The following is an 18,607-nucleotide window of genomic DNA, read 5'->3' as shown; positions in this document are numbered from 1 at the left end:
ATAGAGAAGTTACTACTATGGTAATGCAGGAATACGGGCATCATTTTGTCGGGAGCTGCACTCAAATGAAACTGTATTTGGTAGTTTCAGGGAGTTCTGTGCTGGAATTTGAGCCATTAGATACACTGGCCAAACATAATAGGAAGTGGGAGTTCCTTGACCAAGAGATGCCATATAACACTTTTTTGTTCCTCAGATAGTAAGCTATTCCCATGGCTCTGTTACATTCCACATTTTTATTAACGATTTGGATAAAATAAGCTTATCAAATTCATGGATGTCATAAGCTGAATGGGATAGTTAATACACTGGATGATATGCTCAAAAGGATCTTGATAGGCTAAAATGATGGTGTAAAGTTTCATAATAATAATAATAATAATAATAATAATAATAATATGACAACATGAAATCAGTGGTTATATAGAGTCCTACACTCAGGTTTAAAAAAAAAACCGCATAAGTACAGGCATGTCTAGGAAGCAGCTCAGATGAAGGGGACCTAGAAATTCTAGTATACCACAACTCAATATGAGTCAGCAGTGTGATATAGAGCTAAAAAAGTTAGTATCATCTTAGGCTGCATTAATAGGGTTGAGAGTAAAGGGGCGTACTGGTCTACTTGCATTTTGCTCACAGAGAGTTTTGGGTCTTCTTCTGGGCACATTTTAGGGAGGGACACTGACAAATTTAAGTTGGTAAAATAGAGAGCCAACAGGAAGATGAGGTGACCTGAAACCACATAATAAGAGACCTGGGACTAACTGAAGCAAGCGGAGAATGCCTAGAACAAAAGATGTAGCAAGCTTCAAATATTTTCAAAGCTGTTATGTGGAAGAGGAATTATAATTCTTCTGCTTGGCGCTTCATGGCAGACTCAGAATAAATGAGTGAAAGTTTTGGGGAGACAGGTTTTGGTTCAACCTAAGGAAAAACCTCCCAATGAGAATAGTTCGATATGAATGAAATGCCTGGGTAGTGAACTGCCAGTTATGGGAAAATGGCATTAATGGTTTAGAATTGGTCTTGTACTAGATAATCTTTTTTTAAAATAAAAAATTATTGATTTATTTTGCTAGATGATCTTTGAAGTTTCCCCCAATTTTATAAAAGGAATCCCAAGGAAGAGAGGGTAAAATGGGAGCTTGGTTGGGATCTTGACTCATTTGGTTTGGTTACTCTTCCTTTTCAATTCTTCCCCCATCAAGTTCCTTTTCTGGTGTATTCTTAACGAGGTGTACAGATCCTAACAATACTCTCAAATGCAGGATTGGCTACCAGGAAAGGGTGAAAAGCCTCAAAGTTCCTAACTGGTTGTCTTCATTTTTTTTGAAACAATTTTCTACTGAAACATTTCACTATTTGGATAAGTGTCTCCCTTGGCATGTGTTACAGACCCCTCTGCCCTTGCCACAGGAATCATAAACTTAATGGTAAAAACATTCTTCTAAGAAGTTACCAGCTAAAAGCACATTCTCTACTTCTAAGCCCTTTCTTCACATACTCACCAAACAGCAGTCCTAAAGCTGGAATCCTGGGAACTCACTGGCCTGATGAAGCTCTAGTTAGAAGCAATGAGGCTAATACAATATGGTTAGAATAGCATCTTATGACTAACAAGGGCTCCATGTCAAGCCAGTTTTCAAAATATAAGTGAAGGTCTGGATTACCTGCTTCCTACAAAGGTCATAATCGACACCGATAACCATGTGGTGAAATGTTAAGTTTTATTTGAAAATGTGTGTTTATTTATCAAAGTTAATGTAAAAAAATAGCATGTAGGACCAAGTCAAACTGCAATGATGTCATAATTCCCAGTATTTTGTGTATCAGGGGTTATAGTCTTGTAGTTAGCCACAAAAAGTGGTTTCAAATAGAAGCAAATCCCTTGAAATTCTCAAAAAGAGAGAGTTTTGCCTTGGAAGAGTGATTTCTCATATTCTTTCTGTGACACCCTATAAAAATAAATATGAAAAATGATCTCTGGTACTATATGCCATCACCCTTTACTGCAGTCAGAAGCAATCAGGGTTCTTGATCTGTGCTTAGGGAAGATGTATTTAGACAAGAAAAATATTTTCCAGGGTATGTTTTAGTCCTTGACTTAGTTATTTATGCATACATACATATATATGATGACCAAGAATTCCATAACATGATTGACAACAGACACCATTGTTTTCATATATCACTAGAAGCTTTTTTGCTCTTAAATTGGGGTACAGAAGATGCCACTTCCTCTTCTCCCCAGGCATTTCCCCTTCTTTCTATCCCCATCAACTTCAGAAGGAAGAACAAAGCAATCCAGGAATTAAGTGTTATCTTTCCTTTCCCACAGAATATATACAACTGTAACTTATCCAATATTATGTTAACTTTTTTGATGCCTGCATTGCTTTGCTGGTCATGCCCTAGAACGTCTTTTTCTTCACTATTTGTATTTAATCCATTTTATTACATTGTGTCTGTCTGGAATAGCTTCTGTTCTCACTCAACTATGACAGAATGTCCACGTACATTTCAAAATCTTAAGTTTGATGATTGATTTAATATTTTGTATATTTTTGTGCTGGCTCTTGGATTAAAAACTTCTCTCTTTTATTCTTTATCAGTGATTCAAGGTTTCTGTAGCTGTTTTTCAGAGTATTTTCTGAGCCCTTGATTAAGCCACGTCACCTGCTAAAAGATAATAAAAGCAATTTTCTGTCCCCTCTGCTGTTCTAATATCTGGTTCATTGAGTGAGTCACTGTCATATTAGAATAAAGAACAACCTCACAGAGTATTGAGAAAGTATCTTGTTTGAGTAGTAGACAGGAGAATTTCCAAGGTGTGGGCTGGAGCACAGGAGGAAGCAAGAAATGGAAAAAGGAAGACATGAAGAAATAAGGTTGGAAAATATATTGGGATTGTTAGGAGAAAGAAAGGATTAATGGACAGAAGATAAAGTTAGGCTGATATAGGTGAGGACAAAACAACAGACAACTTAGAATCTGAGGATAAGGAGATCAAATTTGATGCAGAAGAAAAACAGTGGTAAGTGAAGAGCCTTAACTGAGATACGGGATAATGTGGCAGTACTGAAAAGGTACTGAAGGGTAATAAGGGTAATAAGTGTAATAAACTGAAGGATAGGACTAACCAGAAGAGGCCTATCAGAAGGAAGTTCATTCTATTGAAATGTAGAATACAGGGCAGATTTTGGAAAAAAATTAGAGATGAAAGCATGATTTAATATATTCACATTCAGGGCCAAGAGGACGACAACAAAATGCACCACAGAGAATGAGGTCAGGTTCCTGTTATTTAGAAGATCATACTTACACTACTTAAGAGAGGAGGCACTGTGATATAGGGGAAGCAATACTGTTTTGGGGGTGACAAGGTCTGTGTCTGAATCCCAATTCTGCCATTTACCTCCCTGTACAACCTTGTGAATGTCACTTAATCACTTTTTTTCTTTTGAACTTTTTCCCCCTGATTAACAAGAACTTTTTCTACTTCCATACTATACTACCCCCACCCCCGCCAACTTTGAAAAAAGAAGAAAAATAAAACCCTTGTAATAAATATGCATAGTCAAGCAAAACAAATACCTGCATTGGCCATACCCAAAAACATACATCTCATTCTGAATCTTGAATCTATCACTTCTCTATGAGGAACTGAGCAGCATGCTTCATTATCGGTTATCTACAATCATGGTTAGTCACTGCATTAACCAGAGTTCTCAACTCTTTCAGAATGGCTCGTTTTCTAGTGTTGTTATTATATAAATTATTCTCCTGATTTAGCATCAGTTCATTCAAGGCTCCCTATATTCTCTATAACTGTCCCTCTAGTCATGACTTATGGTATTTAACCACCTTGAGTATCATCACTTCCCTTTTAGGGGAAGGCCTTTCTAGAGCGAACATTCCATGACTCTATAGTACCCAGAGTCTGGCATAGTGGGAAGAGCGCTACACTCAGGCTGGAAAACCTACACCTGAGTCTGGGCCTTCTCACTTCCTGCCTCAGTTTCTCAATTTCCTCTCCTGTAAAATGAGACAGTCAGACTAGATGCTGTTTTAGGGCCTCATCCAGGTGTGGAGACTTCATCTTAAGGGGAGGTTAAAGTTCTTAACTTGATTTTTGCCCTCACACTGAATTATAAATGGAAAATGTCTATTTAAAAATCCTTTCTCACAGCAAAATAGATGAGGAAGGGTGTAAGTTTTCTTCTATTTTTTTAGTTCAAAGAACTCTTGTCTTACAGCTAAGATTTGTGGTGTGTCACTGGAGATTGTTTATGTTCTGTATGAGGGGATATAAAGCAGGGCTTGCTCCCATTCGTGGATCTAATTAGGCATGTCACCCTATCTACAATAAATCATGGGTTTAGTTTTTCTTTGTTAAGGCACTCAGAGGCCTTCAGGCATGAGCGACTTATTAAAATGTACTCTAATAGTTGGAGATGAATTATCATACTGATATTGTCAATTGCTTGATAGTTTTACATCCCAAAAGCTTTCCCTTGTTGGTTCTGTACTACAAAGATGACATTTTATTCTGATATCCGTTCACAAAACTGACTCACATTTTTCTGTCTAATGCATAAGGAAATCATTCTGAATTCTGCAATAGTTCCAGTTTGACTAAAAAGAAGTTATTTTCCAAATCCACAAAAAGTTGAGCAGATTCTTGTAAGAACACATGTAAGAACTGGTTTTCATTGTTACAACTCAATGTCAGATTACCAAAATAATTTATGTTTTGTTGTGGGAACATGGGTGGATGCAGAGCTTCCCAAATCACATGACTACTTCTCAGACCACACTTTCTTCATAATATTCAGAAATTGTTCATGTTTTGTGGTAATGAATGAATAACAGGAACAGTAGAATTTCAATGTGGGCCTTCCTTTATTTGATTAAAGATATTCTCCACTTAGTTCTTAAAAAGCTAATATAAGTTAAGCAACAGTAAACTATGGTAATTTAGAAAATGTGTTACTGCAAAGAGTTTAGAGAAAAGTTCCTGACATAAACCACACTGTTAGCTATAAAACTTATTTTTCTCAACTGTTTCTTATGATGGAGGCTAGGAATGTGATATTACTATAATAGGCAAAATTATATGAACTTAAACAAAAAAAGAAAAACCATATTTCTATTTAGACATCTAAATGAAAGCATAGGCCACAACCAAAGTATCATAGTGACTGTTTATATTTAGACCCATTGCCAAACGTTTACAGAAGTGTTACCTTCAGGTATGGTGTCTGTAGCTGGGGTCTTCGCTAGCTTCTAAACCCCATCTATGGCTGAGGTCTGGCTGACTCATAAGAAATAACTTTAGAGACTGGACTTTTACTGGAATCTAATAGATGGTGAACATTTCAATGAACACTGGGATAAAAAAAGAGGCAAAAAGATATCCTAATATAAGTTATGAACATCAATTGACATATTAATGAAAATAGAGTAATAAAATCTAACTACTGAAAAATATGGCAGCAGATTTTAAATCTGCTACACAGATGAGTGTTTAATTAATTTAGAATATGCTGAAGTTGAAAATTTCCAAATTAGATCAGAAGGATTAGATGTTATGTTCTAATAAATATGAATAAGACATAACTAAATATCTGATATTAGCACAAAGTGCAGTATCCAGAAGTAAATGGAGTTACAAGATTCTGGAATACAGCTTCCTGATCAAAATTTCCATGTCAGCTCAGAGACCACCAAGAGTCCTTCATAAGCAAATTGCTTCTCTATGTAGGAAAGGTATTTAGTTTGGGTTGTAGAGTATTAAAACAATAACACAAACCTCCTGGGAGAATGCCACAATAAACGTCCTGAAACCACTCAGTTGATCTTAGTGTATAATAATCTGGCTGTTTTAAATTACTGCAGGGAATATTAAGGTCCTTAATGACAATATAACTGCATGAAGCCAAAGAAAGCTAGAAAGCATGGCCAAAAAGATGAGCTAAGTGCCAGCCAAAGTGACAACAAACATGTGGCTGTTTACTCGTTTTGGAGTGGTATAGTCTGCAGATGTTTGTGGTCTTTCAAAGGTTCCAGAAGAATGAGTTGTTCTGAGGATTTGCAGAGTTTTGACGAGAGAGCAGGGCTTCTCTTTGAGATGGTAGGCTCTATGACAGAAAGGCCCAACAGTACAGAGCAAAATTTATAGATTTCTGTGGTCAGATCATATTCTATTGGCCTTAAAATGTACATCAACAAATTAATATTGTACGGATGTAATTTCAAAGTCTCCTGAAGATGAAGAACCATTATTGAAGCCATTAGAGCACAGATGGTTCAAAGTATATGCAGATATTCATACTTGCATTTTTGCATTATAGCTGCTTTTTTCTTTTTTTCTTTTTTTTTTGCTGTTGAACTGTAATGAATTGTCTCATAATCTATTCCATCTTCTTGCCATTAGCAGGCTTTGAATGTTCACAAATAGGAGCAAAGAACTCATTTTCCAGAGCTTTAATCACACAAAGAGGGAATGCCTAATTCTCTAAATGAAATGGTCTGTGATCACTGAAGCAGAGATTTAATATATCACGGCAAATTAGGTAGATTTTAATAAATTACTTATCTCTCTGAATACTTTACATATGCTTAGGAAGGAACATAGCCTGTTTGCAAACAGTGAAAACCCACAGCCTATAAAATCCTTTGAAGAAAATGACAAATAAAAGAGTAAATTAAAAAATGAAATGCATTATATCCTAGACCTCTAGAGACAATTCTTTTGCAGCATTGATTCACAGCTCCATTAAAAATATCAATTAAATCCTTCATTGAGATTGGTTAGAAGCTAGAAAATTAACTTTCTGAGCTGCTTTTCTAGGTCTAGTTATCCAGATACAACTAAGCATTGTACATGCTTGATGTAAATTTTAAAATTGATAAAAAGATACTTTCCTGTCTCTTCCGTTCTAACTAAACATGTTGGAATCTGAGCCATGCTTTCAATACTTTCTTTCTATAAAGGATGCCCAGTTTTCAAAATGTAAATTTCTTATACCTATATCTTTATGTATTCACAAATGTCCCTCTTTCTATAGTACCATCACAAATATCTGATAATAATGTTAGCTGAAGGAGTGAAGTTATTTTTTTAAAAAGACCAAAAAACCCCCCCTAAGCTTGCAGTAATTTAATAAGTCTTCTGGCTAGTCTCATTCTTTATATTTAATTGATAGAAACTGCATGCATCAAAGAAATGCATACTGAGCTTTAATGTGCATAAAATGGATATTAGCATTTTAAAGAGGAAGATTAACACATTAATCCAAGTAATTTTCATATATTGCTTCTAATAAAATCTTCACAGTAAAAAAACTCTTAATGAGGCTAATCACAGCATACCATTTAGTTGGGTGATTAGGGATAACATAAAAGTATTTTTTCATAAGTTTTTGAAGACATGCTTCTTGCTTATTAAAAATAAGGAACTGATTTGCCTTCTTGCTCTTCATAGGAAAATGCAAAAAATGAAAATGAGCATTCCTCATGCCATCATGTAGGTATGAATTATTGAAAAGGTGCTGGCCACTGTAGAGGGCTGAGACCCTGGGGGACAGCAGTTGTGGGAAAGAGGGAATAGAAAAATAAACAAATCAAAAAGTATACAAAACTTTACAACTTCAAACCCAGGCTCTACTGTGCATAAATTATACATTAAATATACTGTAGTAATTACAAATGCCTCATCTAAGAGCTATCGATGGGAAAATTTACTCAGGAGAAGGTGATGCTTTAGGAACATTTTCTATGTCTCCAATTCATCTCTGTATTCCTCATAGATGGAGCACAGGGCATGCAAGGCTTCCACTGTTATTCTAAGCTTGCCAATTACTTCACCGTCCACTTGCACATCAAATACTGGGGAGAAAACAAGAGAAAAACAGGAACAATTTCAATTTCCAAAGTTTAGTATTTTTATTTGAATTCAGACAGATTGTCCCATAGAAATGTCTGTCAACTTAAAAATCACCATCTGGGTAAAAACTGTCCATTTAAATCTAAAATTTGATCCAATGAGGTTTTAGTAAGCCCGAAATTTTACATCTATCTATCTATCTATCTATCTATATCTATATATATATATGTACATATGTACACATACACACATATGTTCTACTTAGTCAACTTTTCCTGTTATTTTGGCCTCAAAATATTATGTATACACACAAATATTTGTAACTGATTCCTATTTCTAAAACACAAATTTTAATTTTTTTTTCATATTTATGAGAAACCAATGGATGCAATACTTGTATACAGAATAGCTTCCATCCCTAAATATGGCATTCCTCTCCATTATTGTTTAGTTAACAATACTGAGGGTTACACTGACTTTGAAAGAAGACTTTTGTAGCTGTCATAGTATTATAACTCCTACAGTAAGAGGCATAAACTTTAAAAGGGAGCAGGATTCAATAATGAAAGGCCAACTTCTACTAACACAAATGCCAAAATGTCAAATGATGGCAAAAAACTTGCATAGTTACTAATTTTGAATTGTATGAAAGTATAAACAACAAAAACAGAGTTTTCCCCCTTTATAGGTATTATAAATGAAAAAGCAGGATATTCAGGACACAGGGATGAAGGAAGAAGGAGAGATCAAGACTATGCTTACAGGAGAAGTTTATGAATACTCCCAATAGTACTATACCTCAAATTTAGCTGTTTATCATCTCTACCATAAAAGGCCTCAAGTTAAAGAGGGCATTGGGGATACAAAGAAAGGCAAAAACAGGGTTCCAGCCCTCTTCTCACTTCCTTCCATTAAGAAACAGCAAGAGGAACAAAGTTTAGTTATTAAAAACTGAAAATAATGTAATGATATCCCATGGAGGGAAAAGAAGGAGTATGAAGTGTCTTTATTTGCAAAGTTCAAGCTATCCACAAAAGGTGCCATTTTGTCAACTGATGCCATCAAAATAGCCCATTTAAAAATAGATCTTATTACTTGGTCTGATCTTGATGTATGAACTTTTTGGCTGTAAGTAAAACTGACCAAGGACAGGCAGCTTTCTGGATGAACTATATATATTTTTTATAAGCTCTGCTAACTCTGGTAAGTGAGGCAGGAATAAAACCTATTCCCTCCCCACTTCCCTTCTAGCATTCCCCTAGGATGGCCCTACCTATGATTTTAAAATGAGCACTTCTATTTACAATATGCAATTCCATCAATTTGACCCACAAAAAAGAGGGAAATCATTCACTCAACAAGCATTTATCAAGTATTTATTATGTGCTAGGCACCTTTTATGTGATGGGGATACAAAAAAAGGCAAAAATAGTGTCTCAGTTCTCAAGGAAGTCACACCCTAGTGGTGGCAACAACATTCAAACAACTATGTATACACAAGAGCTACACAGGGCATATGGGAGGGAATTTGAGAGAGAAGTCACTAGTAGGAGAGAGGAATGGATGGTGGAGAACCTGTAAAGGCCTCTTGTAGAAGGCTGACTTAAGGTAAGTCTTGAAGGAAGCCAGGAAAACCAGGAAGCAGCAACAAGAAAAAAAAAAACCAACATTCCAGACATGGGGAACACCCAATGAAAAGGCACAGAATCAGGAGATGGAGTGTCTTGTTCAAGTAATAGCAAGGGGGCCAGTGTCACTGGATTACAGAGTAATAGGAAGGGACTAAAGAAGACCAGAAAAAGAGGAAGGGGTCAGGTTGTGAAGAGCTTTAAAAACCAAAAAGAGGATTTTACATTTGATCCTGGAGGTGACACTGGATTTTATTGTGACATGGTCAGACCTGTACTTTAGGAAGATCACTTAGGCAGCTAAGTGGGGAGACATTTGAGTTAGGGAGACCAACAAGAAGGCTATTCGATGAGGTCCTACACTGGGGCGGCAGTTGTGTTAGAGGAGTGAATATGAATGATGTTGTGAAGGCAGAAATGACAGAATTTGGCATTGGATATGTGGTATGATGAGAGTGAGCAGCTGAGGGTGATACAGAGATTATAAGCTTGGCTTATTAGAAAGATGCTGTCCTCAACAGTAATAGAAAAATTTAGAAGAGGGGAGAGTTTTTGGGGAAAGATATTGAATTCTGCTTTGTATATATTGACTTTGAGATGTATATGAGACATTCAATTGGAGATGTCCAGCATGCAGTTTAAGAGAGGTGTGATCAAAGGTCAGAAGAGAGGTTAGAGCTGGGTAAATAGATCTGAGAATCAATTGCACAGAGATGATAATTGAATCCATGGCCATTGATGAGATCACCAAGACAAACACTATATAAGAACAAGGAAAGAGGGCCTAGCAGAGTATTGAGGGATACCTTCAGTCAGTAGGAATGACTTAGATGAAGATCCAGCAAAAGAGACTAAGAAAGAGTGGACAGATAGGAAGGAGGAGAGCTACGACAGAGGAGTATCATCAAAAGCTAGAGAGAAGAAAGTGTTGAGGAGAAAAGTGTACTGACATTGTTAAACTGCAGAAAGGTCAAGAAGAATGAGGACTGAGAAAAGATCATTAGATTTGGTAATTCAGAGAGAGTTGGTAACTTTGGAGAAAGGAGTTTCAGTTGAATTATGAGTATTAGAAGCTAGAATGTAGAAGAGAGTGAGAGAAGAGAAAGTAGAGGTAGTAGATTTGAATAAATTGCTGAGTCATGAATAGAAATGTTAAAACCCATGAAAACAAATTTTAAGAGATATCTCTCATGTCTTTTTAATTTTAGTTGCCCTTGAGGGAGTTTTGAAGTGATTACAACCTGTGGCATACTCAAAGGGAGGGTTTTCAAAGGAACTTTTTGTAACCAAGGCCAATATACTTAGGATGTTTTAGCTGGAAGTTAGGCCTGAAAGATTAAATTTTACATAAACTAAATGTTAAGATGAAAAGAAATTTCTCTACTAAGATTTTTCCCAAGTTGTTCATTAAGCATTCAATAATTCCTTATGAAGCCAAACAATTATTCTTCAATTTTTCGTAGAAAGGGAAGAAACCCTTATAACTAGGCAAAGCATGGACTTAGGTTGTGTTACTCAATATTCTTATAGTTGGCCAAAAAAAATTCTAAAATATTGATATTAAATGTTATCCATGACCAAAAAACTAAGCCATATCTCTATATTTACCATCAATATTTTCCTCAATGATGTCTTTTTTTTTCTGAAATATTTCAATGAGATTGACATGGGAAATGCCAATATCTTCACACTCGAGATCCTGTTCATCCTCTGGAGGATCACTTACCACAGTGAATCGCATACTAAAAAAGAAAAAAAATCACCAAAAAGGGTAATTACTTTCAATCATTTGCAGTCAGAACTTTGGAATGGCTTTAAATATGAAGACTCTAAGTCTCTAATTGCCACACTAAAAAGAATGTTACTTTCTATGAATGAGTTGTGATGTCAACTATTCAAATTTTATTACTATATACAATTCCTGAATGCATCGTCATCTACTTTCCTAAGCTTTGTTGTGTCCATCTTTAAGAACCAGGGAAGCTAGTAGGCAAATAAGATTGGTATGTTCAATACTTTACATATCATCCAGTAACATTATAGTTTAAAATGACATCTCCTTTTTAAGGCTACAAAGATGAAAGTGAATTAGGGCTGTGCATATTAGTTCAGGATGCTCTGTAGAAATTCAATAGACTTCAACATAACTTTAGCCTAGTGCGATGCAATTTAACCAACTCTATGCAGTCTAAAAAAAGGAATGGCTTACATACTCTTGGCATCATTCTGAATCACACTAAATGAATGATGTACTCTTAGTAAATAACTATACAAGATGTATGTATTACTTCAGCAATCTTTTAACTTTCGATTATGGCATCCAAGTTTAATTTTACTTTTAAACACGTAACTGTAGTGCTCAGATGGAGCTGATTTGAATTAGTGGCTTGTACTGAAGTCAAACACACTTGAATTGACCAAATTATGGGAATCTACAATGAAGGAGTCTTTTGATATGTCTTGGCAGTGTAGTTTAAACCATGGATACCTATAAATTTTGCCATTTTCAATTTTTCCACAAGTATTATCTAAAATAAAAAACGATTGCAAAACACACAATCTAAGTCTCTGAGAATTGATACTGTAAAGAAACAAGCAAATTCTACCCAAATTCCTACAAGCATTAGTAAACAAGACAAAGTTTAATTCTCAGCTAATTAACTTACAATAAACATATAACATTTCATCCCTTTCCTAAGAGACTAACTTTAGTTACCAACAAATGTTTATAGAAAAAGTGGAATCTCTTAAGTCAAAACCATAATTAAGACTACTCCATAACCTTTCTCTTTCTTCTTTTCTCTTTCTCTGTCTCTGTCTCTCTCTCTTATACTTCCCCTCCTCCAACTATGAAGGGTAGAGATTTAGGCCTACAGTGCATAAATCTATTATTTCTGCCTTAAAGAACAGCTGTTAAATACACTTGCCCTTTTTTTTTTTGTAAAGTAGATTTCAGAATAGAGTTTCTATTGAAATCCAGTGAAATACATTTCAAAATAATATTTTTTTTAAAGAACATCATGGCCACTGATTATTTTACTCTGTCAGATCACCAGAGGGGAAATGGAATTAGTAACAATATACATGCTTTGAAGAGACGAAATTAAAATAGGGATATCTTGAAGCATACTTTATAAATAAAAAATATATAGTAGTTATGTCATGATAAGGATAAATTTTATATTCATATAGTAATACCTAACCCAGTAACTCTTACATAGCATTTTACAAATAATAAATTTTATCTCCTTTTAATATGTGAGAATTTTGACATACAGAGAGGAAAAATAACCTCCAAAAGACCATGGAGATGATAAAATCTTAAAATGCAGTATTTCTGACTTTGAGTCTTATAAACAGTGCTTTCTCTCAATGAAAAGTGATTTGAAATTTCACAAATATAAAACTAGGAAATGACAAGATTGAACTAAGAAGAGAGGACTGAATATTAAAGGAATTTAGAAAAACTATTGACAAAAGAATAGCACTTACACATATATATTGGCATCTCAAAATACATAACATACACACATGTACATAAATCATCATCACCATCATCATCAAACTAGGTGCTAGTTATATGAAGAGATATTATGCTTGGTTCCTACGCTTTGAGGAAGCACTAATTGACTTAGAAAAACCCAAGATTCTTATAAAGAGATAAATAACAACACAAGGGGCATGGGGCTATGAGAAGAGTGAATCTTTAGGTGGTGAAGGAGGATGGACAGAGGGCTTCTTAAAGGAGCTATCCCTCTGGATAGTAGAAGAGAAGAGAAGAAAGATAAAAGATGGGAAGTGATAAATGAGAGTAAATAAATTAGGGGGAAGAGAGAGAAGGTAAAGATAAACTAGACATCAGGGATGGGATAGAAAGAAGACAGAGTAGGGGAGAAGAAAGAATGAACTTTCCCTACATATGTTATCATATAAAGATAATTATTTAATGTGGCTTTTTAATTATTGTCCTTAAACTTTTTAAAGAAAAAGGAAGTCTACTGATATGCTACACACTTTGTATTTTGTATAAGTTTTGGAGCAGATTAGTCATAAAAATATTAAAGAGAAATTGAAGGAAAAATACATTGATCAATTTTGGTACTATAACTTTTGGTAAACAGTTAAAAATATAAATTCTAATATGTATACTTTAAAAAAGTATTTGCATACCTGTGCATATAAGATGGTACAAGACAGGCCAACAAAATATAATTTATTAATTACAGTGGCAAGGTAGCCTCTGCTCTGATTAGATATGTCTAAATCTCACAACTCTGGCTTTGTAAGTTATCATTACTATATACAAGTGCCACTATCAGTGAAAACTAATCCTTAGAATATATGGAACTTTAAAGAATATACTAACTTTTAAGTAGCTTAAAGAGGTCAAGGTGTTAATTTTAACAGTTGACTTTAGACAGTATTAGATTCAAAACATAAACTTTTATCTTTATGAAAATGATACTGTCCACCAGGCAAGCTCAGTTTGAAATATCTTATCATCTAATGGTAAGAATAAAACACAGAGCAGGGCAGTTAGGTGGCGCAGTGGATAGAGCTCTGGCCTTGGAGTCAGGAGGACATGAGTTCAAAACTGACCTCAGATACTTGACATTTAACTAGCTGTGTGACCCTAGGCAAGTTACTTAACCAAACTGCCTCTCCAAAAAGAACAAAAAAAAGAGAATAAAACACAGAGCTAGCAACCCCTGGACCTGGTTCAAGTCGGACTAAAACTTGTTACATGACCTTGAACAAGTAATTTTATTTCCTTGATACTGCCCTTAGTTTTTACGTTAAACTAAAACTAAACAGAATTGCTTGTGTCTTTATGGGGTATTTTATGAACTATTTAATAGTAATGTCCTCCCAGGACCTTCTTAGATGAACTATGAGGTAAAAGCGTTATTACAGTTATAATGGAAACAGTTTTTACTATTCTGCCACAAAAAAAACCCAAAAAACAGAAAAAAGAGAAGTTCAAAGTAAGGAAGGAAGAACCTGTCCTCTTTATAATTTTTTTTTTGAGACTGTGTCTCCCTATCTTGCCCAGGCTGGAAGTATAGCTGCCACTCATAGGCCAAATCCCAATATGTTTTGCATTGAAGTTTTCCCACCTGGGCTGGTTTCACTCCTCCTAAGGCATCAGCCTGGTGGTAGGCCCTCTGCTCCTGGTGCTCCCAATAATGGTGCTGGATTCATTGCAGACACCTAATTGACTTTAGCCCTATTGGACCTTGGAACTCCTGAACTCAAGTGAGACACCAGCCTCAGCCTCCCAGCAGGGATTATAGGCAGGCATCACCTCACCTGGCTAAAAATTATAAGAAAAAAAAAATCACCCCAGGTGAAGAGTGCTGATAACAATGTATATGAAAATTCCAAAAATAAAGTGAGCACTCAACTCAACTGCTCCAACCATTCTGGAGAGTAATTTGGAACTACTCAACTGCACTGTAGTGGGGCAGCCTAGAACTTTGCCACTGGAAAAAAGTATGGATCAGAGAGGACACAAATCCAGCTCAATGAGTATATAAACCAGTATTTTTTGGCAAAATGATCTAATATTTATCCTTCTACTGGGCATTTGACACTGTGGGAGGATCAGAACAAACTGTGATGGTAGAAAAATGATAAAAAAAATCACTAGTAGTAAAGGTGTAAAACTTTAGGGACCTCATTACCTAGAGAAAAAGAGGATGCAAGGTATTCATTCCTCAAGTGGATTTTACCATATTACTTTCTCAAAAAGTGAAACTAAGGCATTAAAAGATAGTCTGTATACTTCAAGAACTAGTTAACTCTGAGACATCCTATTTCACTCAGAGGATAGTGCTCTTTTTTTTGCACTTAATAGTATTTTGTTTTTTCCCAATTACATGTAAAGATAATTTTCAACATTCATTTTGGTAAAATTTTGAGTTCCACATTTTTTCCACTCTCTCTCCTCCCTCCCCCTCCCTCCCCAAGACAACAAGCAATCTAATATAGGTTATACTTGTACAATCATGTTAAACATTTCCATATTAGTCATGTTGTGAAAGAAGAATCAGAACAAAAGGGAAGAACAATGGCGGAGATAAAAACAACAAAAGTGAAAATAGTATTTGCTTTGATCTGCATTCAGACTCCATAGTTCTTTGTCTGGATGTGCATAGCATTTTCTATCACGAGTCTTTTGGAATTGTCTTGGACCACTATATTGCTGAGAAGAGCTAAGATCATCATAGTTGACAGCAATAGAATTCTTGTTACTGTTTACAATGGTCTCCTGGTTTTGCTCACTTCACTCAGCATCAGTTCATGTAAGTCTTTCCAGGTTTTTCTGAAATCCGCCTGCTCATCATTTCTTAGAGAACAATAGTATTCTATTACATTCATATACCATAACTTGCTCAACCATTACTCAATTGATGGGCATCCCCTAAATTTCCAATTCTTTGCCACCAGAAAAGAGCTGCTATAAATATTTTTGTACACGTAAGTCCTTTTCCTTTTTGCTTTTTTATCTCTTCTGGGATACAGACCTAATACTGGTATCGCTAGGTCAAAAGGTATGCACAGCTTTATAGCCCTTTGGGCATGGTTCCAAATTACTCTCCAGAATGGATGGATCAGTTCACAACTCCACCAATAATGCATTAGTATTCCAATATTTATCATTTCCCTTTTTTGTCATATTAGCCAATCTGATAGGTGTGAGGTGGTACCTCAGAGTTGTTTTAATTTGCATTTCTCTGATCAATAGTTATTTAGAGCATTTTTTTTAATATGACTATAGATAGCTCTAATTTCTTCCTCTGAAAACTGCCTGTTCATATCCTTTGACCATTTATCAATTGGGGAATGACTTGTATTCTTATAAATTTGACTCAGTTCTTTATACATTTTAGAAATGAGGCCTTATCAGAGACAATGGCTATAAAAATTGTTTTCCAGATTTCTGCTTTCTTTCTAATCTTGATTGCATTTTTTTGTGCAAAAACTTTTTAAGTTCATGTAATCAAAATTATCTATTTTGCATTTCATAATGTTCTCTCTCTCTTGTTTGATCATAAATTCTTTCCTTTTCTATAGATCTGACAGGTAAACTATTACTTGCTCTCCTAATTTGCTTATGGTATCAACCTTTATGTCTAAATCATGTACCCATTTCGACCTTATCTTGGTATAGGGTGTGAGATGTTGGTCTATGCCTAGTTTCTGCCATACTATTTTCTAGTTTTCCCAGCAGTTTTTATCAAATAGTGAGTTCTTATCCCAGAAGCTGGAGTCTTTGGGTTTATCAAATAGTAGATTACTATAGTCATTTACTACTGTGTCTTGTGTTCTTAACCTATTCCATGGATCCATTATTCTACTTTTTAGCCAGTACCAAATAGTTTTGATGATTGCCACTTTATAATATAGTTTTAGATCTGGTATGACTAGGCCACCTTCCTTTGTGATAGCACTCTTTTTGCTGGGAAGCTGAGTTGAAAATACTAATCCTCAACAATTATGTCATGATCCTTAAGAAATGGGAATATACTCTGTGTGTGTGTGTATATTCTTCCCTCTTTGAATAAATTCAGATGAGAGTAAGGTTCAAGCATTGCTGATCTCCCTCCCTCCATTTCCCCTTCTATTATAAAAACTCTTACTTGCAAGTCTCTTTTGTGTGAGATAATTTTCCCTATTCTTCCTCTCCCTTTCCCCTTTTCCTGGTACATCCCTCTTTCTCAACCTTGCATTTACTTCTGAGATCATCTCCATAGACTCACACCAATGAATTCTAAGTAGACTCCTAATTGCCTGAATGATGATAAAGTTGTTGGGAGTTTACAAGTATCATCTTCCCATTTTGGAATGTAAGCAGTTTAACCTTGTTAATTTCCTCATGATTTCTCACTCATGTTTACCTTTTTATGACTCTCTAAAGTCTTGTGTTTGAATGTCAAATTTTTTTATTCCATCTCTGGTATTTTTCATCAGAAATGCCTGAAAGTACTCTATTTCATTAAATATCTTTTTTTTTCCCTGCAGGATTATACTCAGTTTTGCTGGGTAGGTTATTCTTGCTTGTAATCTTAGCTGTTTTGCCTTCTGGAATAGCACGTTCCAAACCCTCTGCTCCTTTATAGTAATAGTTGCTAAATCTTATTATCCTGACTGTGACTCCATGGTATTTGAATTCTTTCTTGTGAACTGCTTGCAACATTTTCTCCTTGGGAGTTTTCATTTTGGGATCTCTTTCAGGAGGTGATCAGTAGAAGTTTTCAATTTTTATTTTGCCTTCTGGTTCTAAGATATCAGGGCAATTTTCCCTTATAATTTCTTAAAATATAATGTCTAGGTTCTTTTTGAGATCATGGCTTTCAGGTAGTCCAATAATTTTAAAGTTATCTCTCCCTAATCTATTTTCCAAGTCATTTGTTTTTTTTTTCCTATGAGATAGTTTATATTTTCTTCTATTTTTTCCATTTTTGGCTTTGTTTTATTGTTTCTTGTCTCATGGAGTGATTAGCTTCCATTTTACCAATTCTAATTTTTAGGGAATTATTTTCTTCATTGAGGTTTTGTGCCTCTTCTTCTATTTTGCCAATTCTGATTTTTAAGGAGTTATTTTCTTTAGTATTTTTTGTGCCTTGTTTACCAGACTATTAATTGTCTTTTCATATTTTTTTGTGTCATTCTTGGTTCTTCCCCCAATTTTTCCTCTACTGTATTATTTGATTAAAAAAAAATTTTTTTCCTATCTCTCTTGCTCTTTTTTAGCCCTTCTAGGAATTCTTGTTGGGCTTGTGTCCAATTTGCATTTTTCTTTGGGCTTTGCTTGTAAATGTTGTCATGTCACTATCTTCTTTTAAGTTTGTCTTGAGCTTCCCTGTAGCCATAGCAGCTTTTTATCATCATATTCTTTTTTTGTTGTTTGTTCATTTTTCCACCTTATTTCTTAACTTGGGATTTTATGGTACAGTTTGGCCCTGCATGCGTGTGTGTATGTATGTGTGTGACCATCCTGAGCTTCAGGCTTTTTTGTCCTACTAACAGTGTTTCCAGTGCTTCCAAAGTGGGGTGATCCGGGGACACTGCCTTCCAAGTCTGAGCT

At 35.2% G+C, this 18,607-nt stretch overlaps 1 protein-coding gene across 3 annotated transcripts in view; it reads right to left on the bottom strand.

Moving 5' to 3' along the window:
- Window positions 1–4,897: 4,897 nt before the first annotated feature.
- Window positions 4,898–18,607, bottom strand: part of RPGRIP1L (RPGRIP1 like) — a 131,397-nt gene continuing 117,687 nt past the window's right edge. For all 3 annotated transcript variants that reach the window (XM_027869632.1, XM_027869634.1, XM_027869633.1), the window contains 2 exons: window positions 11,125–11,258; window positions 4,898–7,890 (listed from right to left, as the gene is read on the bottom strand). In XM_027869632.1, coding sequence (XP_027725433.1) covers window positions 7,778–7,890; window positions 11,125–11,258 — 247 coding nt within the window. In that variant the 3' untranslated portion in view covers window positions 4,898–7,777. The remainder of the gene's footprint in view (window positions 7,891–11,124; window positions 11,259–18,607) is intronic.

Source organism: Vombatus ursinus, unplaced genomic scaffold (genome assembly GCF_900497805.2).
Source record: "Vombatus ursinus unplaced genomic scaffold, bare-nosed wombat genome assembly UNPS02014793.1, whole genome shotgun sequence".
Lineage (NCBI taxonomy): Eukaryota > Metazoa > Chordata > Mammalia > Diprotodontia > Vombatidae > Vombatus > Vombatus ursinus.
This window is presented reverse-complemented; position numbering and strand designations above follow the sequence as displayed.